We start from the raw sequence: 26,406 nt of genomic DNA, 5'->3' as shown, positions 1-26,406 counted from the left end.
TTCAGCTTAACTGAAAATCACAATGTTCAAATATATTTTCTGTATTGCTGCATTAATGACGATTGGCTTTTAAGAGTATTGGTTGGCTTTATGTTTGCGTAACCCCTCGTGCATCTGCATTGTGGTTTTCACTCAGAAAACGAAGAGACGTGGGGCCATGCAGCGGGCTTATTAACTGCACAAACAATATACATTTGGGATTCCGCAAGGCAGCATAGGTTGAAATGCATAAGCAATGTGCAGCTCAATCTCCAAAACTGTGCCATATTCATGAATAAACTAAAATACAAAAGGAATATAAGAAAATGCATGATGTACCTGGCACAAACAATATAATGTCAGGAGGCATAAGCAATGCTAGTATGGGGAGGGAAGGAATATTAGCTATCCTCACGTGTCCTTTCAAAACTTCGACAAAAATGCACTCAAATCTAAATAACAACAACACAAAGTACACTGACAACATCTGTAAGGAGGCAAATGTGATCTCTTTCAGTCAGTGTTGATTTAGAACATTCACTGAAGCATGAATAATTAATTCCGTCTAAACGCTTTTTAGAGCTTAGGCTCCCCCACATGTACTTGACTCTGAATGGAGTGAATAAACATGGCGCCATTCCCGTAACCGGATGAGGAAAGATCACCATATTTAAAGAAAGCCACAAGTTTATGTTAAAAGATCATTTTTGGGTCAATGATGTGACGCTCATTTTTTTTTGTTGGCACTTGGCTGAGATACATTTAAAATAGTTAAAATTTGAAAATAACCTGACAAATTACTTTCAAACATCATTTTCATCTAACCCCAATCTTAAAAATATGGTTTTATTCCATTTTGACATAATGATAAAAGAATTATTGTCAAAATGTCAATATGGTGTAACCAGAAAAATATTGACCAAAACATTGCACTTGCTGAAAAAAAAAAAAGTGAAATTCTCTCCAAAGTACTCTTTACAATAGTTAGGCATGATCTTACGTCACCTTTAATGTTAAATAAAAGTAATGAAACACCATTGTTCTAAATATTTTAATTAATATGGGGAATTATGTTAAGCCAAGTTAACCACTGAAACGTCAAGTGGTGTAACCACCATTTAAGTAATGTTTTTGTGAGTATTGTGTCCAGAGATCATATGACAAGACGTACTGAGTCTCAGGGTTGGTAACTCGCTAAAAAATAGTGCAATTAAATTATTTTAGGCCAATATCCACTCATTAGGTTGCATGTCAAATGGTATGACCTCTGCAAAATACTGATAAATCATAATAAAATATTTCATTTTATGTAAAAATATGTTTGAATATTCACACCAAGGTCAAGTGTTTACATAGTTGTCCATAGTAATGGCTGCAAATTTTGATTTTAAAGTGAAATGTCAAATGGGGTAACTGGTTACCCCATTTGACTCCTTTCTGTTTCAGGCCAATTTGATCAAATTTAGGATGAAAAGTTAGTAATTTGTGATGGCAATTACATTATTTTTTATCATTTAAATAGATTTTTTGTCATTTCTTGTCCTTTCTGCTGTTGAAGTATTATAGTCAGTTGGTGTAACCGATTCATGCCAACTGGTGTAACCAGTATTTCTCATAAAAAGAGAGTTTTTACAAAAAAAAAATGAATATGGATAATAACTTAGTACTCTACTACATTGTAATAATGTGTGTAAAAAAACATTTTTACTCAAATGGTCAAAGCATAGGCAGAAAAATGCAGGTTTGCAGCATGCGGTTAAGCTCAATACATGAAAAGCCCATATTATTTAAATTTAGAAATAAATATAACAAAATGTATCTCCATGGGATATTACAACAAAACCTACTTATTTCATGAGTGCACTGAGATAAACTCTAGGAGGGTGAAATATTACATTATTTTTGCTTTTTTTGTGGTTACACTATTTGACAATTTGATGCGGCGTCTGTTTTTGTTCTGTTTTTGGTGAAAAATGAGATAAATGTCATATCAAATAGTATGAAACCAACAGAAATACAAAATATACATTTTAACAAAACTCAGGCATGTTTTTCTTTTAAGATTAAAACATATTTTTGAAATGCTCATCTTGCACACCCTTATTTGTCACTGACCCTTTTGCATCTCCCCCCAGGATGGAAAACAGCAATGTTGTGAAAGTAAAATTTAAAGACCAACAGAAATACATTTTTTCTCAAACAACGCTCACATTTGAGACTTTTTTGGAATGTGGTGAAAACTTTAATATTTAATCACATTTATATTTACAAAAATAGCACTGATAAATATGGCTACAGCGTATCTCAAAAGTGAGTACACCCCTCACTGTTAGGGTTTATGCTGGGATTTGAACCAAGTTCACTGGTGTGATAATCCAGCAAACCCCCACTAGGCCACCAGGGGGATGACTCAAATGCAGAGGCGTGAGGCAGAAGTAGAAAAAGTATCAAAAGGTTTATTTACAATATTTACACTATTAACAATCCAAGGCAAAAACAAAAGTATAATCCAAACGCTCAGAAGATAACCAGGAAAAAAACAAAAGTTCAAAGAAACAAAGAGCAAAAAAAAACCAGAAAAGAGGCAAAAATACAAACGCTCAGAGGATCCAAAATGGTAAACAAAAAGTCCAAAAGAAAGCAAAGTACAAAAACCACAAAGACACTGGCGAGGAAATCGGAACAGCGGTTACTGGAGCTAAACATAACAGCACAAAGACTCCGTGACAAGAGGACTGAACTCAGGGGTATAAATACACAAACTAATTAAGGACAGGGCGGGGCAGGAAACAGGCAATAAAACAAAAACAAAACACAGAACACAGTGGTGACCTCTAGAGGCCCAAAACAAACATGGCCAGAAAAGGAAATAACAGTGGCCTCTAGAGGCCAAAACAGTCCCAGTCCTAACACTCACATTTTTTCAAATATTCTGTCATAACTTTTCATGGGACAACACTACAGAAATGAGACTTTGATACAACTTAGTCATTGTACAGCTTGTATAGCAGTATAGATTTATTGTCCTCTGTAACTAACTCAACATACAGCCATTAACGTCGAAACAGCTGGTTACAAAAGTGAGTACACCCCACTGTAAACATGTCCAAATTGCGCCCAAACTGCCGATATATTTGTGTGAGCACCATTATTATGCACTGCCTTAACCTCTATGGGCTTGAAATTCACCAGAACTGCACAGGTTTCTACTGGAATCCTCTCCCACTCCTTCATGATGACATCCCAGAGCTTGTGGATGTTAGACACCTTGCTCTCCTCCACCTTCCGCTTAAGGATGCGCCCCAGGTGCTCAAATTGTTTTAGGTACTTGGCCAGTCCATCACCTTTATCTTCAGCTTCTTCAGCAAGGCAGTTGTCATCTTGGAGGTGTGTAAAAGTGCCATGCCATGCATGCGGCCCAGTTTCTGAAGAGAGGGGATCATGCTGTCTTTGGAATTCATGTTTCCCTCTACAAACTACAGCTCCACAGTGCCAGCAGCACTCATGCAGACCTACATCATGATGCTACCACCACCAAACTTGATTTTAGGGAAGGGACAGTTGTCTTGGTGCTTACCAGGGTGCCGCCACACATGCTGGACACCACCTGAGCAAGTTTATCTTGGTTTCATCAAACCACAGGGCATGGTTCCAGTAATCTAAGAACACAAGACCAAGCTCAACTTGTTTGCCTCAGATCGTGTCCAGTGTGTGTGGCGGCAATCTAGTGCAATCTGGTGAGAACCACCAAGACAACTGTGCCTTCCTTAAAGTCAAGCATGGTGGTGGTAGCATCATGGTGTAGGGCTGCATGAGTGCTGCTGGCACTGGGGAGCTGTATTTCATAGAGGGACACATGAATTCCAAACAGAGCATGATCCCCTCTCTTCGGAAACTGGGCTGCATGGATGGCATGGCAGTCTTACAGCATGATAATGACCTTAAACACACCTCCAAGATGACAACTGCCTTGCTGAAGAAGCTGAAGATAAAGGTGATGGACTGGCCAAGTACCTAAAACAATTTGAGCACCTGGGGCGCATCCTTAAGCGGAAGGTGGAGGAGAGCAAGGTGTCTAACATCCACCAGCTATGGGATGTCATCATGAAGGAGTGGGAGAGGATTCCAGTAGAAACCTGTGCAGTTCTGGTGAATTTCAAGCCCATAGAGGTTAAGGCAGTGCATAATAATGGTGCTCACACAAATATATCGGCAGTTTGGGCGCAATTTGGACATGTTTGCAGTGGGGTGTACTCACTTTTGTAACCAGCAGTTTAGATGTTAATGGCTGTATGTTGAGTTATTTTCAGAGGACAATAAATCTAGCCTATACTGCTAAACAAGCTGTACAATGACTACTCTAAGTTGTGTCAAAGTCTCATTAATGTAGTGTTGTCCCATGAAAAGTTATGACAGAATATTTGAAAAAATGCGAAGGGTGAACTCACTTTTGAGATGTACTGTATGTATTAATGGATTTTTTTTAACATGTCATGTCTGCCTTAAGTTGCCAGGAAATTTGACCTTCCTACGATGCAAATCAGAGTATTCGATGACTCGAAGACGGAAGTTGATCAGGATTCCTTTGACTTTTTGATTAAGCAGCCAGGTTTTGGTGTGCTAGAAATTGTAATCCCGGAGACAACTTCTGAATTTATATGTGCCTTTTTTTCCTTTCTTTTTAATTTTATACTTACCCCCAACAGTATTGTTTGCATCTCTGTCTACTGACAGTGGCTTTGTAACATGCTGCCAACATGTAAAAGTAAGACCATTGACTTGATTCTGTATCACAGATTCTTTAAGTTCAGGATCCCTCTGTGATGCTGAGGCTACTACTTCCGGGTCTGATGACACGGTCATATTGACCAGAAGTCCAAGTGAAAAAAACAGAATGGAGGAACGTCGCCATGCCCAAGTAAGGTTCACCAGTCTTGCTTTTGAATTGCATCTACAGGTGCTTACAATAGCAAAGACGTTTGGGTTTGTATTTCATTCTCATTTGTCAATTTCTCACATCTGCTTAATATTGAACATTATGCCTAGATGGTCGAAGACATCTTAAAAGGAAGCCCAGGGGGTGACAAGATCATGAATGAATTATGCTCGAACAAAGTGTCTGTCAGATAGCAGAAGGCGTGACATGGTGAAGATCTTGGTTGCGCATATGACCAATGAACATGGGTAGGTTCTTAGTGCAGTGATTTGTAAACTGGTGGTTATGATGCTCTTGGTTCTAATGTGTGTGTGTGTGTGTAGAACAAGCCCGCCTCAGCATTTGAAGGGAGACTATGCAAAGGGGATCATCTCCCTCTTCCCCTACTTGGCTGACCCCAGGAGCAAGCTTGGTTATATAATTGACTTTTGTCTCAGTTGTCTTTTTTCATAATTTAGTTTTGTTTTTAACCTCGATTATATGAAGCGTAACCAACATTACAATTGTTACTTTGGTCTTGCAGTGTATAACTACTTTGTCCATTTGTTAATTATAGGAGCATTATTACAATGCAGAAGATGGAAGTGGCTGTTTGGCATGGAGAATTAAAATGCTGCAGAAAGAAGCATCAGAGGGACGACTTAAGCGCCCACGACAGTCACAAACAGGTACCTTATTTAATGTTGCCTATTGCTTTTATTGACTTGTGTTCTGGCCTTGATTTAAACATTTCGTTGTGGTTTGAAAAGAACGCATAGCTTGCTGTGTATTGTATTCTTGTTAGACCAATTTAGAGGAAAATTAATCCAGATGACACAAATCAAAATTCTATCAAATCATATTGCGATTTTGGTGTATTGTTTTATGAACGGTAAATGGACTGCATTTATATAGCACTTTTCTACTCCTACAAGCACTCAAAGCGCTGTAGTGTATGCCTCAAGGAAAGCTTGATGGGGTCAGGCAGAGCAGGGCTCGAACCTGCAACCCTCCGGTTGCCAAACGACACCTCTACCACCTGCCCCACAATGTTTTTTGATTCTATAATGCTATATATAGAGCAAAGCAAGGTTTAATATGACTGCATACACATAATTTCCATGTGTTATCCAACCCACTTGTAGTTTTACATTGTACATTGTACATCGTTGGAGAGATCAGTACCAAAGCATTGTTGCTTCATGTTTGTAATTTCAGGCGGGCCAACCGTGGACAGAGATCCTTACAAAGAAGATAACTGGTTAAGTGATGAACGCCAGTGTCAGGAAGCAATAGCTCTGATGAAGCACACAGCAGATGAATCGGTGGTAAAGGAGAAGATGAAGTTAACCCTGGTCTATCGTCAGAAGATTTTGCATGACCCTGACAAGTTATCTGACATTCTAACCATTTTTCCATGATTCATGGACCTACCTGGTCTGGTGAGTCTTACAGTAGACATACACATTTGAAATCTAGTGCTGTATTTTTGCAGTAATCTATAACTTGTTTCTATTCTGTCTTTTTGGTAGATTGAGCAGGATTTTACACTTCTTTTTGGTGACTCAACCTCTGCAAAGCTGTTGGAGAAATGGTCCACCAACATATAACCAAAGGTCATTGCACAGAGCCGTGGCCTGACCAGTGTTGGGCACGTTACTTTCAAAAAGTAATTAATTATAGTTACTAGTTACTTTTCTCAAAAAGTAACTGAGTTAGTAACGGAGTTACTTTGTCATAAAAGTAACTAATTACCAGGGAAAGTAATTATTCCGTTACATTTAGTTCCCCCACAAAAAAAAATCAAATTCAATTAGTGTAATCATAATAAAAGTGAATGTTAAATGTGTTTAATGACTGAAATGGACACTTAACAGAACCAGTTAATAACGTTATCTACACTATATTAATATTTTTGTGGGACAATGTGAGATAAGACATCTATCAAATGTAATATATTTTTGTAGTTATTAAAATTATGTTACTAATTACTGGCCACTGACGAGGACAAACGCTTTGTTCCTCGACATAATGTGCATTGCACGTAAACACTCTTGCCTTTTATTTCAAGTAATGAAAAGTAATGGCTGTATTTCCAATGTGAAAACGCAGTGCTGGGCTGACCGCTCGCCATCGCTGTGTCTTCCGATTGAAAGAGCGCGCAGTAGTGCAGTAGTCGTGGCCTACCTACGTATGTTGTCCAAATCTACTCTGATTGGCTTACTGTGCCGTTGTCTCGTGTCTCCCCGCCCCACACTAAAGCAGAGTAAAGAAAGGCTGAACGAGCAGCGTGCCAGGTGAGAACAGCTTTAATAAAGTAACGCATAGTATTTTATTCTAAGTAAAGGGAACGGAGTTATAACGATGTAAAAAGTAATTAGTTAGATTACTCGTTACTAAAAAAAGTAACGCCGTTAGTAACGCCGTTTATTTCTAACGCTGTTATTCCCATCACTGGGCCTGACACAGACGAGGGAGCTCCAAGAGCTCATCCAGAATGCTGTCGCTACTGAAGTTGAAGAAGGTAATTATAATGGCTGTACCGAAAAATAATTCACATAAGTCATTACTGTAATTGTAGACAAATGAGGAATCAATGTGTTGGTGGTGAGAGTTTTTTTTTTTCTGAAACTGCTATTCCATAACTGTAATTGTAGGCAACACAGGTTACTGGGGTTATTGACTAGTTCATTTTGTTTTCTATTTCTCCAGGTGACCTGGCGACTTGTCCAGGGTGTACCCCGCCTTTCGCCCGTAGTCAGCTGGGATAGGCTCCAGCTTGCCTGCGACCCTGTAGAACAGGATAAAGCGGCTACAGATGATGAGATGAGATGAGATTTCTCCAGGCTGGGACAGTGACATGTCCTCCATTCTCTTGCTGGTCCACCTTCTACCACCTTCGAGTCAAGGACGCAAAAGACCAGGGAAGATTTCGGCTCGACAAGCCTGTGATTGCCGAATGAAATTCATCGAGGTGAAGCTATAGCACAGACTAAACACTTCTTAAGTGTAATGATGCTTAAGTCCTTCAAATTGCTCATTCTTGTCCTGTCTACTTATTATGCAATTGTGTAAAAACAGTGGAATAGTGGATATAAGAGCTATTACAACCAATATTTCCACATTTCCAAAGCAGTAGATGCATTACCTATTCAGTCCCAAAATAAACCATTAAGAATGGTTTATAAAGGTTTATAAATGGTTTATGGTGAAAGAATTCAGTTGAACTACTGTGGAATCCAAATTGCTCATTCTGGGCTGAATTGCCAATAATTGTCAAAAACAGTGATTGTGCGATCAAATTTTGGTTAATTAATCTACAGTGAGTTAAAGCTGACATTTTCTTCAGTTTATACTGTAAACACAGAGATTGAAGAGAATGTTCACACTGCTATTTTTTGAACAGGGTACTCTGAGATTTGGTTCATGTAAAAAAAAAGAAGGATTTGATTTGTAATGCTTCCACTGGAGATGTTTGAAATAGCTCATCTCATTCTCTCTAGCCGCTTTATCCTTCTACAGGGTCGCAGGCAAGCTGGAGCCTATCCCAGCTGACTACGGGCGAAAGGCAGGGTACACCCTGGACAAGTCGCCAGGTCATCACAGGGCTGACACATAGACACAGACAACCATTCACACTCACATTCACACCTATGGTCAATTTAGAGTCACCAGTTAACCTAACCTGCATGTCTTTGGACTGTGGGGGAAACCGGAGCACCCGGAGGAAACCCACGCGGACACGGGGAGAACATGCAAACTCCACACAGAAAGGCCCTCGCCGGCCCTGGGGCTCGAACCCAGGACCTTCTTGCTGTGAGGCGACAGCGCTAACCACTACACCACCGTGCCGCCGTTTGAAATAGCTTTTATTTCTAATTCATTCACCTTATTTAAAGTTTGTTATGTGGAAATCCTCACTCCTTATTCAGGTTGCCTGCTGACATTAGGTCACATTTGTGTTTTTTTCTTTCACAGACTGGTATCAGCATACAGGGGCATTTGAAGGGCATCACACAGAGTGTTATAAACTCACCAACGAACACGTGTGGAAGGGATTTGTTATGGAGCAGTAATGTGTGAGAGACTGTGGTACAGATGGGTGACAAATTAAAACCAAAATGAAGTGTCTTAGTCGTGACGCCACCACGAGTCTCCAGAATATCTTCAGTGCTCCTTGCCAAGTCTGAAGTGTATTGGAGGGATGAACTTTCCTCCACGTTATTCCCTCATTTATACAACCCCGATTCCAAAAAAGTGAGGTCAAAGTACAAATTGTAAATAAAAACGGAATGCAATAATTTACAAATCTCAAAAACTGACATTGTATTCACAATAGAACACAGACAACATATCAAATGTCGAAAGTGAGACATTTTGAAATTTCATGCCAAATATTGGCTCATTTGAAATTTCATGACAGCAACACATCTCAAAAAAGTTGGGACAGGGGCAATAAGAGGCTGGAAAAGTTAAAGGTACAAAAAAGGAACAGCTGGAGGACCAAATTGCAACTCATTAGGTCAATTGGCAATAGGTCATTAACATGACTGGGTATAAAAAGAGCATCTTGGAGTGGCAGCGGCTCTCAGAAGTAAAGATGGGAAGAGGATCACCAATCCCCCTAATTCTGCGCCGACAAATAGTGGAGCAATATCAGAAAGGAGTTCGACAGTGTAAAATTGCAAAGAGTTTGAACATATCATCATCTACAGTGCATAATATCATCAAAAGATTCAGAGAATCTGGAAGAATCTCTGTGCGTAAGGGTCAAGGCTGGAAAACCATACTGGGTGCCCGTGATCTTCGGGCCCTTAGACGGCACTGCATCACATACAGGCATGCTTCGGTATTGGAAATCACAAAATGGGCTCAGGAATATTTCCAGAGAACATTATCTGTGAACGCAATTCACCGTGCCATCCACCGGTGCCAGCTAAAACTCTATAGTTCAAAGAAGAAGCCGTATCTAAACATGATCCAGAAGCGCAGACGTCTTCTCTGGGCCAAAGCTCATTTAAAATGGACTGTGGCAAAGTGGAAAACTGTTCTGTGGTCAGACGAATCAAAATTTGAAGTTCTTTATGGAAATCAGGGACACCGTGTCGTTCGGACTAAAGAGGAGAAGGACGACCCAAGTTGTTATCAGCGCTCAGTTCAGAAGCCTGCATCTCTGATGGTATGGGGTTGCATTAGTGCATGTGGCATGGGCAGCTTACACATCTGGAAAGACACCATCAATGCTGAAAGGTATATCCAGGTTCTAGAGCAACATATGCTCCCATCCAGACGACGTCTCTTTCAGGGAAGACCTTGCATTTTCCAACATGACAATGCCAAACCACATACTGCATCAATTACAGCATCATGGCTGCGTAGAAGAAGGGTCCGGGTACTGAACTGGCCAGCCTGCAGTCCAGATCTTTCACCCATGGAAAACATTTGGCGCATCATAAAACGGAAGATACGACAAAAAAGATCTAAGACAGTTGAGCAACTAGAATCCTACATTAGACAAGAATGGGTTAACATTCCTATCCTTAAACTTGAGCAACTTGTCTCCTCAGTCCCCAGACGTTTACAGACTGTTGTAAAGAGAAAAGGGGATGTCTCACAGTGGTAAACATGGCCTTGTCCCAACTTTTTTGAGATGTGTTGTTGCCATGAAATTTAAAATCACCTAATTTTTCTCTTTAAATGATACATTTTCTCAGTTTAAACATTTGATATGTCATCTATGTTCTATTCTGAATAAAATATGGAATTTTGAAACTTCCACATCATTGCATTCCGTTTTTATTTACAATTTGTACTTTGTCCCAACTTTTTTGGAATCAGGGTTGTATACAACCTTTATTTAATCAGGTCATTTAACTGAGATCAAGATTTATTTTGTAAGAGAGACCCGAGTACAGCAGAGAGACCTCAGGGAGGGGAATCTGAAAAACTAAAGCCTTTTGGAGGATTTGTGCCTGTACTTTGTCCCCCCCCCCCCCCCCCCTTTTCAAATCAACCCCCCCCCCACACACACACACACTTACTTTTCAAATCAAAACTCCCACACACACACTTACTTTTCAAATCAAAACTCCCCCCACATGCACATTTTTCAAATCAAAACTCCCCCCAGCCAATTAACTTTAAATTCTGTATTCAGTTAACTGTGTGTATATACAGAGCGATTCTGCATCTATTTACAGTAGAATAAGAGAGAGCCGAGTACAGCAGATACCTCAGGGAGGGGAATCTGAAAAACTTAAGCCTTTTGGAGGATTTGTACCTGTACTTTGTCCCCCCCAACACTTTTCAAATCAAAACTCCCCCCAGCCAATTAACTTCAAATTCCGTATTTAATTAGCTGTGTGTGTATATAGAGCGATTCTGCATCTATTTAGAATGCAGACACTGTTGAGCCTCTGTGCTGTTGGAGTGAAGGTTAATCAAAAGAAAGTTGATTCCTTTTACGTTTGTATTGCGTGTATTGTTCTGACTACAATCAGAAAAGAGTGTTGAAGTCCTCCTGAGTTAGTTTTGACAAGTTTGGAGAAGGTGAGTTGTGTTTAATAGTCGTTTTCTTTTTGTATTATGAACAAAGGAAAAGTGCCGACCTACTGCTCAGGCCAGAGGACTAAAAGCTGACTTAAAGATGCTTCATTTTAACATATAAAAGCTGTACCTTGGAAAGTAAAATGTATCGTATGATATTTTGCAGTTTACGAAAATATTTCGACATGAAAGTCGAGGTGACCACAGCGGTGAACTTCATCACCGGATTACTGAAAGGAAGAGGACCTCTGTCCGAAAAACAGCTCCAACACTTCAGCCGTTCTCTGGAAGAGGCGTTAGGAGGTGAGATTAAACACCACATTACACACCTGTGACTTCTGACAAAAGGATCCACATCATATTTAGTCTTTATTCGATCTACTTATTTTTCATTTTCACTGAAATGGACAAATACCTTTACAATTATACCGACTCCTTGCTGTGGTCTGAGAAAAAGGGAAAGCTTATTAGTGTGGCATTCAGTTAAAGTCAGTGATGTATAAAGACCTAGATTTAATGCCGGACAGATTTTTATCTCGGGAGCATTAACACTGCCCAGAAATGCTGCCTTTCTCAAGAGCCTCATCCCAAGTGAATGATAGTCATGATATTCTAATAACAAATCTATTCTTTAAACAATCTGCAAGTTGAACAGAGTTTTTAAAAGTATGTTTTCTTTGATTCCAGAGCATTATGAGCACCACTGGTTCCCTGACGCACCGTTCAGAGGTTCGGGATATCGATGCATCAGAATCAATCGCAGGATGGACCCGCTAGTAGGGAAGGCTGCTTACACCAGTGGTCTCAGCATGGAGCAGGTTCGCGCCCTCTTACCGTGTGAGCTGACAGTGTGGGTCGACCCCTACGAAGTGTCCTACCGGATCGGGGAGAACGGGTCCATAGGTGTGCTGTAAGAGTCCGCGCCACTGCCGCTGGAGACTCATCTCAACTCTGTGATGACCGTCTCCAGCTAATCTCTCAGCACATCTGGCCCACATCTGTTTGACATTTTAAACGATGATTTTAATGGCTGGTCTCGCTGCACGTATATATCCAATTTATTGGATTATATAATTCAATAAATTGGATATATTTTGGTTCAGTTCCTTATTTTAATGCCTGTAAATTTTTTATTTTATTTGTAAATATTTTTACTTATTATTTTACTTGTAAATATTTTTTGATAATTTTATTTGTAAATATTAAGACTTTTATTATTAAATATTTAGATATTATTTAGTAAATATTTTTATTAAAGATGATTAAATAAATATATTTTGATTAAAGATGATGCTTCAGTTTTTTTCATAGTGTTTGTTTTACATTTGCATGATGCGTAATACAGTTTATAAATACAGTAAGTGCACATTTTCGGTGTAACTGTAGCCCATTTGCTGCTGTATAATTTCTGACCCCTCTCTACCACATCCATCAGTGGAAAGGCTCCATCAGAGGGCCACACTGATCCACTCCTACCAGTGACTGATCCACTGCCTTATCAGTGTTGCTGCTATGAGAATGGTCACCCACCCAAACAATAGGAGATGACCGACTTTCAGCTTCTGATGTGTTAAACGACTCGGTGAACGTCGTGGCACCTTTAGTTTGAACTCCCCCAATTTTCAAGTGATCAAAAATATTGGAATAGGTATTTTCCCCTCGGTGTGCCCTGTTCGGTTGATTCTTTAAACAATTAATAGCTCTGAGTGTCGACTCTAGTCGCTTTTTGGCGAAATTCGCTGTTTTGCAAACAAAATATGTCATTCTCGTGATTCATCTAGATCCAAAGAGGGGGTTTTTTTTGGGGGGGGGGGGATCAGCAGTGGATGGGACTCTCAGTAAAATGGGATTGCCATCTTCACAAGAGTCATTTGGCCAATCACACGCTACTCATCTGGCCAATCACAAACATCCAAGTCAATCCATCTTTCCCATGGCGAACTAAACCTTTACCTGACTAAACCATAGACAGTAAACATACGACCTGCGTCAGAGACTTCAGAGATCGATGGACACTAGCGACAGACTTGAAGTAAGTCTCGTTATCTGCCAACAATGTAATATGCTGTGTAAATTAAACTTGGTTTGTCAAAGATAATCCTACTTTAGCAAACTTACGTGTGTCGTGACATGAAACCTTTTCCAACATAGTTTAACGTTATACATAATGTAAACTTTTTCAGCTTGTATGCTAATGTTAGCTAGGATGTCAGCTAACATCAGTGAATTGTGTGTTAACGTTAACCTTTCATGCCAGTCGGTTCAGCTCGAATAATTTTTGTGAAGGCTATCTCTACTTGGTACTTGGCAGGTCTTGGTTCGAGCCCTTGGTTTTGCCTGTGAAGACTGACTTTGTTGTTAAAAAGGATAAACCTACATGAAGACCAGAGAGCTGTCTCTGGGAAAACAAGCCATTTTAAAGCTGAGGGAAAAAACATGATCAGAGCCATTGCACAAGCATTGGGCAAAACCGATACACCAATTTGGAATGTCGTGAAAAAGAAAGAAACCAGTGGTGTATCACAACTAGGCAATGAACATGTTGGCTGAGGAACATAACAGCAGATGATGATGATAGAAACAGTGTGAGAGATATGAAGGAAAATCCAAAAACAAAAGTCAGTGACATCACCAACAAATAGGGCAGGTGTGTGTGTATGTGTGTGTGTGTGTGGTGATATATAAGGTGACTGTAATCCCAAAACAAATGTGCTGTTCATGACAGATATTTGCGTAGTGTCGTAAAAGTAGAATGTTATAGCACATTATAACATCGTAGTTCATTATATTCAGAGAACACATTAAACTACATACAACTTACACACTTAAAGCACTGTAAAGTCACTTAAAGCCTCCACCTTCTCATTAATATTCATTAACCAGCTTTTCAGGTGTTCATTAATATTTATTAGTTTGGAGTGTGTGTTACTAAATCTGAAAGCTAAGCATTTAATTTCGCACCTAACACTCACTGTACCATAAACACACAATCAGGCAACTAATCAACGTCCAAAAAAGATTTATTTCCAAAAACAAACTGTCACATGACCACATTCCAGCTCATCAGGTTTTCTTTCTATCTTTTATCCCACCATGGATTGTTTCCTCCTTCAGAGTCAGACCTCGTCCAGTTTTTTAATCACTGGTGGAGCTTTTTTAGACGCGGCGGTGTAACTGTGCAGAAGTTTCTGGAACAGAGTCTCTGTGTTCGGGTGTGTGCTGAGAAACGCCTTCTCCAGTACATACAGGTCGACACCTATATCCTCAGGTAAAGCCGAGACGAAGCTCAGGCCGAAGTCGATGAGCAGCAGGGCGAGGTCTCCGGAGCGCTCCGGCTTCAGCAGCATGTTGGAGGTGGTCAGGTCTCCGTGGATCACGTCCTCTTCGTGTATCTTTGCCAGGATTCAGCCAATTTTCTCAGCGAGGGGGTGCAGAGACTCGGCTGATTGTCCCGAAGCCTGAGCGTCTGCGATGTGTTCGCGCACCATCACTGAGTCCGTGATCTGCTCCAGGAGAATGCAGTTGGTGCTGAGATCCAGAAAGTAGACGACAGAGGCTGCGATACCTGCAGAGACACCTGCACAGGTCACTGCTCTGATGATCCCAAGCTGAATATTTTAGACCCTTCAGCAGATGATGGACTTTATCACCTTAACCAAACTATAAATCAGTACCATGCCATGGTGGAGTTTATGCCACACTGCTGCTCAATCCTGGACTCAGAAGGTGCTGATTACTTTTCTCTTGCAGCAGCTCTGACAGTAGTGCAGCTCCAAACCACAGGTTTATACTAAAGCCCTCGTTTCTATAGCAACAGCTCATTCACAGGGCATTCATGGAAGGAGTCTCCAGTGTCAGTGCGCTGTACCAGTCAGAGGAAAAGGAACCACATCATCACCCCACCACAGACACTGCCGGGAAACAGCGACACTCAAACCCCTTTTCAACCAGCAGGGAATGGGTTCTTGAACTGGTTCCGTTTAGGATCCTTTGAACCTTGGTGCCAGCTCACAAACCGGCCCACGTTTACACCAGTTTTAAACAGAACTGTTATAATCAAGGATGGGTCATGAACGGAGGGCGTGGCACAATTCACAACGGGAATAGACAGTAGGAGCAGGATGGCAGTGTGGCACTGATTACCTGCGAGATTTTCTTCTGTTGCTGCAGATGTTTGTTTTCAGTCCATTTTTTCTGAAGATGTTTCCTTTTCTGTTGCGTTCTCCGTCGCAGCACTCCACTTCCTCTCCAAACTAATGACACGCCCACTGATGAGGTCACGGTTCATGTTGGAAAAACCAGCTAGATTTTGGTTCCATATTTTGGGAACTAAAACGGAAAGGGTGGGCTCTAATAATTTTATTATCCCGGAAGAATCCTGCTGATATGTCAGAGGAGGAAAGACTAGATTTGATTTCGGAACAAATTAATCTCAATGAAATTTACTTAAACAAGGCTAAAGGTGCCTTTGTAAGGTCAAGGAGGAAATGGATTGAAGAAGGTGAACAGAACTCAGCCTATTTTTTCAGCCTAGAAAGACATGACAGGAAGCTCAATTTAATCCAACGACTCAGTATTAACAGCACTGTTCCTGATGATCCAAGTAGAATAGCAGAATTCTGCTCCAATTTCTATAGCAATTTGTACAAAACCAAATATTGTTATCATTAAACAACTACGTTTTTGAACTCTCTGAACAACGTCGCTCAAATCACTGAAGATGACACAGAAATGTGCGATGGAACTATAACTTTACAGGAAGTCATCTATGTGACCGAACATCTCAAAACTAACAAATCTCCTGGAGTTGATGGGCTCTCTGCGGAATTTTATCAGACCTTTACAGAAGATCTCGCTCCCTTTCTACTGAAGGTAATGTTAGAAAGTGTGGAACAGGGAACTCTACCTCCGACACTGACACAAGGCCTGATTACTTTAATCCCCAAACCCAAAAACGATCCCCTACTTATTGATAATTAGCAACCAATTTCGTTACTGAACAATGACTACAAAGTCTTTGCCTCAATATTTGCTAAACGGCTTAAAAATGTCTTGGCTCCAATTATTGACGAGACCCAGTCTGGCTTTATGAGAAGGAGACATACCTGTATCTCCAATAATATTCAGCTTGTTTTAGACATAATCGATTATTTATTCTTGTGTCCTGACGACAGTCTCATCTTCTTCCTGGACTTCTATAAAGCCTTTGATACTATAGAGCATAACTTTATATTTCAAACAATTAAACATTTTGGATTTGGTGAATATTTTTGTAAAGCTGTTAAAACTATGTATTCCAAAGGCAACAGCTCCATCAGACTAAAAAATGGGACTTCCCCGAGATTTGAATTACAGCGGGGCATCCGGCAGGGCTGCCCCACATCTCCCTATTTATTAATTCTATGCACACAACTACTTTCCACTCAGATTAAAAACAGCCCATTAAAAGGTATCTTCATCGCGGATAGAGAAATTATAATTAGCCAGCTGGCAGACGATACTACATTATTCTTAAAAGATGCTACCCAAGTTCCCATTGCTATCCAAACAATACCGTAGATCTATTCTCTGCAGCTTCTGGACTCTGTTTAAACCTGAAGAAATGTGAGCTATTTCCTCTTAAAGACTGTGACACTCCCCACATCTGCAACATACCAATCAAAGATAAGCGCAATTATCTTGGGATTACCATTGTGAGAAATCAGGTAGATAGATGCTCTGAAAACTTTTATTTAATTACTGATAAGACAAGGAAAAAACTTAACCAGTGGCTTCAGAGAGATTTATCCTTGAAAGGACGAATATTACTGACAAAGGCAGAAGGATTATCCCATCTTACATATACAGCTACCCTCCATCTGTCGACAAGCAGCTCTGTAATGCCATTGATAAGTTACTGTTCAGTTTTATTTGGGAAAACAAGATACATTATGGGTGCGGCACGGTGGTGTAGTGGTTAGCGCTGTCGCCTCACAGCAAGAAGGTCCTGGGTTCGAGCCCCGGGGCTGGCGAGGGCCTTTCTGTGTGGAGTTTGCATGTTCTCCCCGTGTCCACGTGGGTTTCCTCCGGGTGCTCCGGTTTCCCCCACAGTCCAAAGACATGCAGGTTAGGTTAACTGGTGACTCTAAATTGACCGTAGGTGTGAATGTGAGTGTGAATGGGTGTCTATGTGTCAGCCCTGTGATGACCTGGCGACTTGTCCAGGGTGTACCCCGCCTTTCGCCCGTAGTCAGCTGGGATAGGCTCCAGCTTGCCTGCGACCCTGTAGAAGGATAAAGCGGCTAGAGATAATGAGATGAGAATGAGATGAGAAGATACATTATGTGAAAAAGTCTTCTGGTGGTCCAAACTTTCTTGATTTTACTGCACTTAATAATACCTTTAAAATTAATTGGATAAAACAGTTTCTACATAATCCCACATCCACATGGAACTTTATACCCAGGTACATTTTCTCTACGATTGGAGGCCTTGAATACGTACTTTTATGTGATTATAAAATAGAGAAACTTCCCCTAATCCTGTCCAATTTCCATGAATAAATGCTCTTGGCGTGGTCATTAATTTATAAACATAACTTCTCCCCACATAGATGCTTCATCTGGAATAATCAGCACATTAAATATAAAAATAAATCCTTATTTTTTTTAATCCTGGTTCAATAACAACATAATTCTAGTAACCCAGCTACTCACTGATAATAGAAATCTGCTAAATTATTCCGAGTTCCTCCAAGCATCTGGTATTCCTGTTACCCCAAAAGAGTTGATATTGTAATGGATGCCATTCCCTCTGGTATCCTAACCCTTCTAAGAGGGGTTGAATAAATGATTTGTTTACCATCTCTGGAGCCCATATTGATCTCAGTGGGTCATGTATGCTTGTCTGTCACATCCAAGAACAATAATCGCAATATGCACACATTATTCCAGGCAGATATCACCACTATCCCCTCTGTGGTTCAGTACTGGACTGGTCTTGCTGGTGACCTGAACTGGAGCAGCGTGTGGAACCTCCCATACAGATACTTCCTTACAAACAAAGTAAGGGAGGTGTCTTTCAAACTGATTCATAGATACTCTCCTGCCAAACATTATCTGCTTAAGTTTAAGAGAGACATTTGTGTGGACTGTTCATTGTGTGAGACGGACCCGGAAACAATAATGCACCTGTTCTGGCAATGTCCCTTTACCATCCCATACTGGACAGAAATAACCCGGTACATTACAGCCAAGCTGGACTCTGATTTTTTTTCTGTTTTGGAAACATGTACTGTTTGGTTTCCATAACAACAAAAGCAAAAAAAAAAAAAAAACAGAAAGAGTTATATATAATAAATTTGTTGATCATTTTAGGAAAATACCAGATTCATAAAGCCAAGTTTAGTCGTTCAAAACCTTCATTTATAGCCTTAAAAAAGGAAACTGAACAGTTTATCAAAATCATCTCTGACTCTGGCGGCACGGTGGTGTAGTGGTTAGTGCTGCCGCCTCACAGCAAGAAGGTCCAGGTTCGAGCCCCGTGGCCGGCGAGGGCCTTTCTGTGCGGAGTTTACATGTTCTCCCCGTGTCCGCGTGGGTTTCCTCCGGGTGCTCCGGTTTCCCCCACAGTCCAAAGACATGCAGGTTAGGTTAACTGGTGACTCTAAATTGACCGTAGGTGTGAATGTGAGTGTGAATGGTTGTCTGTGTCTATGTGTCAGCCCTGTGATGACCTGGCGACTTGTCCAGGGTGTACCCCGCCTTTCACCCGTAGTCAGCTGGGATAGGCTCCAGCTTGCCTGCAACCCTGTAGAACAGGATAAAGCGGCTAGAGATAATGAGATGAGATGAGATCTCTGACTCTAAAAACAAGAAAGCTGCTAAAACTTTTTCCATTTGTGCTCATTATTTAATGTCTTTATTTGAAAACTCCCCCTGGCTCTTGGTTTGTTGTTTGTGTGTGTATTAATAACTGTATTTGTATTGTGTTGCTGTTATTTTCAAGGGAAAAAAAAGCACTACATAAAATACACAAGAAGATTGTAGCACTTCACATTACCTGTGTCTGAAATCGCTCCCTACTTACTATATAGGGCACTATATAGTGAGGACAACATTTTGTAGTGCTGTCCGAAACGATAGTGAGGGTTATTTACACCCTATATACAATGTAAATTATATATATATATATATATATATATATATATATATCACTCAAAGTATCCCACAATGCATCACGAAAAGTAGTGTACAATGATGGTCACTAACCAAAGCAATATATCCCATCATGCATTGCGGTCGCTCTGAAAGAAATCAAATTAAAAGTCTCAAATGTGATTTAATAAAAGGCAGCGGCAAAGAAGAAATTATTCAGCCTTGATTTAAAAGAACTGAAAGATGCAGGTACTTTGTATTGATTAATGTGGGAAATACGCTCAGTATAATATGGATTTATCACAAAAATACATGCATGTGTTTTATTATTTTGAAACCCACCAGCCGCCTGATCTGGCACGTTTTAATTGTGCGACAGTAATGACGTAAATAGCAGCGCGACGGACTAGGGTTTTTTTTGTTTGTTTTTGGATTTTGTTCTCCAAAACTCTGTTTAGAACATATAGTACAAACAAACAAGGCACTTCAGAGTTACATACAATTCCTTCTTTTGGTTGCGCAAAATAAAAATAATTAAGAAAAGTAAAAAAGTAAAATAAACAAACAAAATATAAAGGGCTTTCTTATATTAACCTAAAGGTATCAAGTAAAGAAAACAATTTAAGGGCTTTTTTTATCATTAATCAGCTTTAACGACTTATTTGAGACCTTAAGCATTTAACGACTTATTTGAGACCTTAATTATTCCTCAGCAGCTCATTCACAAACTGGACCAGCTGGGACTCAACACCTCCCTGTGCAACTGGCTGCTGGACTTCCTGACGGGGAGACCACAGACTGTACGGGTCGGCAGCAGCTCCTCCAGCACCATCACACTAAACACGGGGGCCCCCCAAGGATGTGTGCTAAGCCCCCTCCTCTTCACTTTGCTGACCCACGACTGCACACCAACATCCAGCTCAAATATCTTCATTAAGTTTGCGGATGACACGACTGTGGTGGGTCTCATCAACAACGGTGATGAGACAATCTACAGGAGTGAGGTGAGCCGCTTGGCCATGTGGTGCAAGGACAACAATCTCCGTCTGAACGTGGAGAAGACGAAGGAGATTGTTGTGGACTTCAGGAGAGAGCACACCCAGCATGCTCCACTATCTATCAATGGTGCTGCAGTGGAGAGGGTGAGCAGCACCAAGTTTCTGGGTGTGCACATCTCTGAAGACCTGTCCTGGAGCAACAACACCGCATCACTGGCCAAAAAAGCCCAACAGCGTCTGTACTTCCTCCGCAAACTGAGGAGAGCAAGAGTCCCGGCCCCCATCATGCACACATTCTACAGAGGCACCATCGAGAACATCCTGACCAGCTGCATCACCGTGTGGTACGGCGCCTGCACCGTGTCCTGCTGCAAGACCCTGCAGTGCATTGTGAGAGCAGCTGAGAAGATCATTGGTGTCTCTTTCCCTTCTCTTATGGATATCTATAACTCCCGCCTCACCCGCAAAGCCATCAGGATTGCAGGTGACCCCACCCACCCATCTCACAGCCTCTTTAGTCTGCTGCCGTCGGGGAGGAGACTGCGGAGTCTCCGGGCCAAAACCAGCAGGCTCAAGAACAGTTTCTTTCACCAGGCGGTCAGGAGGCTCAACTCCCTCTCCCCTCTGCTCCCTGCCACAGATTCTGCTCGCACACCCCCCTTCAGCATCTGACATGTCACCCTCACAGTTCCCCCCCAACACACACACATATATACATACATCTCATCGTTCATTAACGCACTGAACTCAGGGACCGTACATCTCACTTTACCTCACCCATTTTACCTGCTATACCTCAAGTGCCCTTGACTGTTTGGTTATTTGTACCAATTTATGTGTGTGTATATATGAGTGTTTAGTCTAGTTAATATCTAGAGTGTTTTATACTGTTTATATTGTCTGAGTGTTTAGTCTGTCTTGTTCTTATCTAGTGTTTATGTTGTTTATTTATTCTGTTTATATTGTTTGAGTGTTTAGTCTGTCTAGTTCCTATCTAGAGTGTTTATACTGTTTGTTTTTTCAATTATTCTATTATTTATTGCATTGCCAGTTTGCACCGTGGGTCAGAGAGGACTGATATTTCATCTGTGCTGTATGTTGAGCATGTATAGCATATTTGACAATAAAGTTGACTTGACTTGACTTAAGCTCATTCCTCCACCTAATCAGACAGGGTTTTGTTTTAAAATACATACATGTTATTTCCCAGCTGGGAGGTCCGTATGGTGAAATACCGTGACTGAGGTCTTGAAAGTATTGAGCGAGGCCATCTGGGCCGAGGTCAATACTCAAGGCCGAGGTCACGGTATTTCACCACACGGACCGACCTTAAGCTGGTAAATAATATATTTATTTTTTTCTTTACCAAATTCTAACAGAAAACGAGAGCGCCCGAAAGGGAAAACCGAGCCGAGCCACCATTTTGAATCCTCATTCACGGCTGTAATGCAAATTGCTTCCTCCTCGGTATACAAGTGCACTTCCATGGCAGGGAAAAAACTACATTTTGCCGCCTATGTAGTCCCCTATTTATACAAATAGGAGTCGTTCAGGATTCAGCCATGTTTTTGCTCGGCGTTAGCAACAGTTAGAGGTTTTTAGCTTTTTGCTGAAATGTTTTCTTTTATTTCTTCTTCCTCAGGGTAGTAAAACTCGCTTTAGCTGTGAACACTGTCGTTATCGCTATCCATGCTGTAAAATTAATGCTGTTCTCCTGAGAAATGCTGGCAAAAATTTATAAGATTTTTGATAATCTTATAAATATATCTTATTAAAAAAATAAATGTTGACAAAAAATGCTACTATGTTTGTTGTTGTTGTAAACGAGTGAGTTGCCAGAGGTCCATAACCGGGGTCCGTAATTGGGGGCCGTACTGTAGGATATGGACCCGCTCGCCAGCCAGAGCGCAGGATTTGATGGAAACCACACCGCGAAAAAAATAAATGCCTTTATGTATAAAGAATTTTCCAAGTATTAATAAAACATTAACAACAACATCTATATTTCCAGCACGATGGACCGAAAGCGGTTTTTTCCTTTTCCCAGTGAGCTCGTGAGTGAGCGGTTTCGGACACATATGCCGCTTTTCCACTACCAACGCAGCTGAGTTGGGCTGAGCCGTGCCGTGCTGAGTTGGGCTGAGTCGAGCTGTGTGGGGCTGTTGGAGTTGCATTTCGACTACAACCGCGCTGAACCGTGCTGGCTGGAAGTGGGTGGACACATTGGGTGGAGTTAGCGAAAGTGGGTGGACGTCACGTGATGTCGTTAGGCGGCGCAAACAGTGACATCAGTGATCTTTTAAGCGGTAGTCTCACGACCCAGATAGTAAACAATAAACATGGAGTCGTTAGTGTTGCTGGTCTTGGTGCTGTGGCTTGTTGTCACCGACAACGCCAACAGATACTGGCAAGAGCGCATAGATGAGGCGAGGCGCATAAGGCTTCAGAAATTCTCGTAATTCGTAATTATTATTCTTCCGGGTTTACGGTGTTTACAGATCCCAGCGTGTGTGTGGGCGTGTGAGGACACTCCTCCTCACCAATCAGTGCACAGGGGAGTGTCTCCTCACGCCCCTAGCCCCACTCGGCTCGGTTTGGCTCGCTTCAGCCCTACTCCAAAACCGTGCAAGTTTTGGGTGCTGAGTAGGGCTGAAGCGAGCTGAGTCGTGCTGCTCTAAGGTAGTCGAAACACGAGCCGTGTCGGGCTGAAGTAAGCTGAAGCGAGCTGAAAAAGGGTAATGGAAAAGGGCCAAGAGACTGCCTTCACTTTCCAGGAGCGGAAGTTGCCTTTCGGTCAATAACCTGTGACAAGCGATTCCGCTTAGGGACAGGTGACGTCATGAGAATATAGAGTTCTAATTGGTCTGAATTTTTCCTCCCCCAGTTTCAGCCAGCTGGTTCAGCACGAGCCGGTTCAGACCCGGAAGTATCTGTCGGTCTTCGGGACTCTTCAGCAGCAGAACACTTCCGGAACTAGTCGCTTTTTCTTTTCTCTAACTGTATAATTTTTCCACAGCACTGCCGGGGTGATGTTTGATTAACCGAGTTTACATGTGCCTTGTAGAAAAAGTTTGAATGAAACGCCCCCCCACCGTCCTGATGAGCTTATTTTTATTTATTTGTTTTCTTCACTTATCTGCAGGAGGTCCACTGATTTTGTTCCCGATGTATTTATTTATTCTCTGAGTAATGTTGTGTCACATAGTATCTTTCTTCCCAAAACTACTATGTGGTTTGTAGACTCGGTGTTTTTCCTGAGCTTTATTTCTACATTTTCATTCCATGTGGCCAATTCTGCCTGGGATTTATTAACAAATAATATCACATTAACACAATCTACCAAGAGCAGCACAGCTCAGTGTGGGGTCACAAACCGCTGTGGGGTAAAGTTAAGAATAACTTGCCTTGGCAGGGATGTGTTCTGATGACGCCTTCATCTAATGCTACAAATCTGCAGAGGTGGACAAAGAACCCAAGTTCATGACTGAAGTCAGAGTTCAGATCCACTGGTCAAATGTTACTCCAATACAAGTGAAAGTTGTTCAGTCAAGTTTTTACTTAGAGGAATAGAGAATGTAACGTAAACATGCCCGGGTTGGGAGCTTGTAATATTGAGACTACTACAGTTGCAATCAGAAATATTCAGCCCCCTCAGCTCAAAAGACATTACAGTGATGTGGATGAAAGATAATGACAATCTTCTTCTGGCTGCTCCCGATTAGGCGTCGCCACAGCGGATCTTTCGTCTCCATTGCTCCCTGTCTTCCGCATCCTTCTCTACCACACCTGCCACTTTCATGTCCTCTCTCACCACATCCATGTATCTCCTCTTTGGCCTTCATCATTTTCGTTTGCCTGGCAGCTCCATCCTCAACATTCTCCTTCCCACATGCTCTGCATCTCTTCTCAGGATGTGCCCAGACCATCTCAGTCTCATCTCTCTTAGCTTAATTCCCAAGCTCTCCACATTTGCTGTCCCTCTGATGTGCTCGTTCCTTATCCTGTCCAACCTCCCATCGCAAACCTTAACATCCTCAACTCCACCACCTCCAACTTTGCCTCCTGTCTCTTTGTTAAGGGTACGGTCTCCAATCCGTACATCACAGCTGATCTCATGATGGTCTTATACATCTTACCTTTCACTTTTGCTGGGACTTTCCGATCACAAATGACTCCCGAAATCCTTCTCCAACTGCTCCACCCTGCCTGCACTCTCTTTCTCACCTCACTATCGCAGCCCCCATTTTCCTGCACAGTTGACCCCAGGTGAAAGATAATGACAATAATGACAAAAAAACCTCATTAAACAACAAAAAATATTTATTGATACATATTTGAGTTATTTTGACAACAGAAGTTGACTTAACTTTGAAGTCCAAATGAAAATGTAAATCTTTTAACACGTGCACTATTATTCAACCCCCAGCTTCAGTACTTTGTGGAGCATCCTTTAGCTTTTATAACTTCTAACAAAAGTTTTCGGTAAGTGCTGACAAGCTTCTTACACCTCTCGATTGGAATTTTTGCCCATTCTTCACGTGCAAAAGCCTCTCGCTCAGTGATGTTTGATGGCTTCTGTGCTGCAACTGCCTTCTTTAAATCCCAACAAAGATTTTCAATCAGATTTAAATCTGGTGACTGAGAAGGCCACTCCAGGACGTTCCAGGATCTTTTTCTCAACCAAGCTCTGTTTGACTTGGAGGTGTGCTTGGGATCATTGTCTTGCTGGAAAGCCCATTGATCACCAAGGTTTAATTTGTCAACAGAAGGCATCAGGTTCCTCTTTAAAATGGCCTGGTATTTCTGGGAATCCATGATGCCAGGTACACGATCAAGATTGCCAGTTCCTGCCGCAGAAAAACAGCCCCACATCATCAGTGACCCACCTCCATGCTTGACTGTGGGGATGGTATTCTTCTGATCATAAGCCTGGCCTTTCACACGCCAGACATACCACTGGTCCATATGTCCAAACAGTTCCAGTTTGGTTTCATCAGTCCATAGAACTGTCTCCCAAAACTCTGTAGTCTTATCCAAAGTCCTCCTGGCATATTCTAGTCGACTTGTGATGTTCCTTGTGGTCGAGTGGAGTGCGTCTTGGAGTCCAGCCATGAAATCCTTGTTTATTCAGTGCACGTCTTCAGTGCCACTGAAGCACTTGTACCAGCCTTCATCATGTCATCCTGTAGGTGTCTCGCACTCACATGGGGGTTTTTCTTAGTTGTTCTGACTAAATGGCTAAGGGCCCTTGATGAAATTTTGGGCTTTCTTCCACAGCCAGGCAGGTTTGCAGCTGTTCCATGAGTTTTAAACTTCCTTATAATGCTCCCAATGGTGTCTCTTGGAATATTAAATTTTTTGGAAATCTTCTTATACCCGGCGGCACGGTGGTGTAGTGGTTAGCGCTGTCGCCTCACAGCAAGAAGGTCCGGGTTCGAGCACCGTGGCCGGCAAGGGCCTTTTTGTGTGGTGTTTGCATGTTCTCCCCGTGTCCGCGTGGGTTTCCTCCGGGTGCTCCGGTTTCCCCCACAGTCCAAAGACATGCAGGTTAGGTTAACTGGTGACTCTAAATTGACCGTGAGTGTGAATGGTTGTCTGTGTCTATGTGTCAGCCCTGTGATGACCTGGCGACTTGTCCAGGGTGTACCCCGCCTTTCGCCCGTAGTCAGCTGGGATAGGCTCCAGCTTGCCTGCGACCCTGTAGAACAGGATAAAGCGGTTAGAGATAATGAGATGAGATGAGATCTTCTTATACCCAAGGCCCTTTAGGTGTGATGAAATAATCTCCTCTCCCAGCTTTTGTGGAAGCTTGTTTGTCTTTCCCATGATTGCA

At 41.6% G+C, this 26,406-nt stretch overlaps 1 protein-coding gene and 1 pseudogene across 1 annotated transcript; one reads left to right on the top strand and one right to left on the bottom strand.

The window, feature by feature from the left end:
- Positions 1-11,548: 11,548 nt before the first annotated feature.
- On the top strand, positions 11,549-12,354 carry LOC132869199 (protein BTG2-like). Its single transcript, XM_060902534.1, has 2 exons — positions 11,549-11,743; positions 12,128-12,354. The coding sequence occupies exons 1-2, from the start codon at positions 11,584-11,586 to the stop codon at positions 12,352-12,354; spliced, it is 387 nt and encodes a 128-aa protein (XP_060758517.1). The 5' UTR covers positions 11,549-11,583.
- A 2,169-nt stretch (positions 12,355-14,523) lies between these two features.
- On the bottom strand, positions 14,524-25,388 carry LOC132869025 (EKC/KEOPS complex subunit TP53RK-like; annotated as a pseudogene).
- Between the last annotated feature and the right edge of the window lie 1,018 nt (positions 25,389-26,406).

The sequence above is a fragment of the Neoarius graeffei genome, chromosome 20 (assembly GCF_027579695.1).
Source record: "Neoarius graeffei isolate fNeoGra1 chromosome 20, fNeoGra1.pri, whole genome shotgun sequence".
Taxonomy (NCBI): domain Eukaryota; kingdom Metazoa; phylum Chordata; class Actinopteri; order Siluriformes; family Ariidae; genus Neoarius; species Neoarius graeffei.
This window is presented reverse-complemented; position numbering and strand designations above follow the sequence as displayed.

Excerpts from the sequence above, each read along its gene's own strand:
- LOC132869199 (XM_060902534.1), top strand. The coding sequence starts at position 11,584 with ATGTATCGTATGATATTTTGCAGTTTACGAAAATATTTCGACATGAAA. Across the intron at positions 11,744-12,127 it reads TCTGGAAGAGGCGTTAGGAG|AGCATTATGAGCACCACTGG; the intron begins GTGAGATTAAAC and ends CTTTGATTCCAG.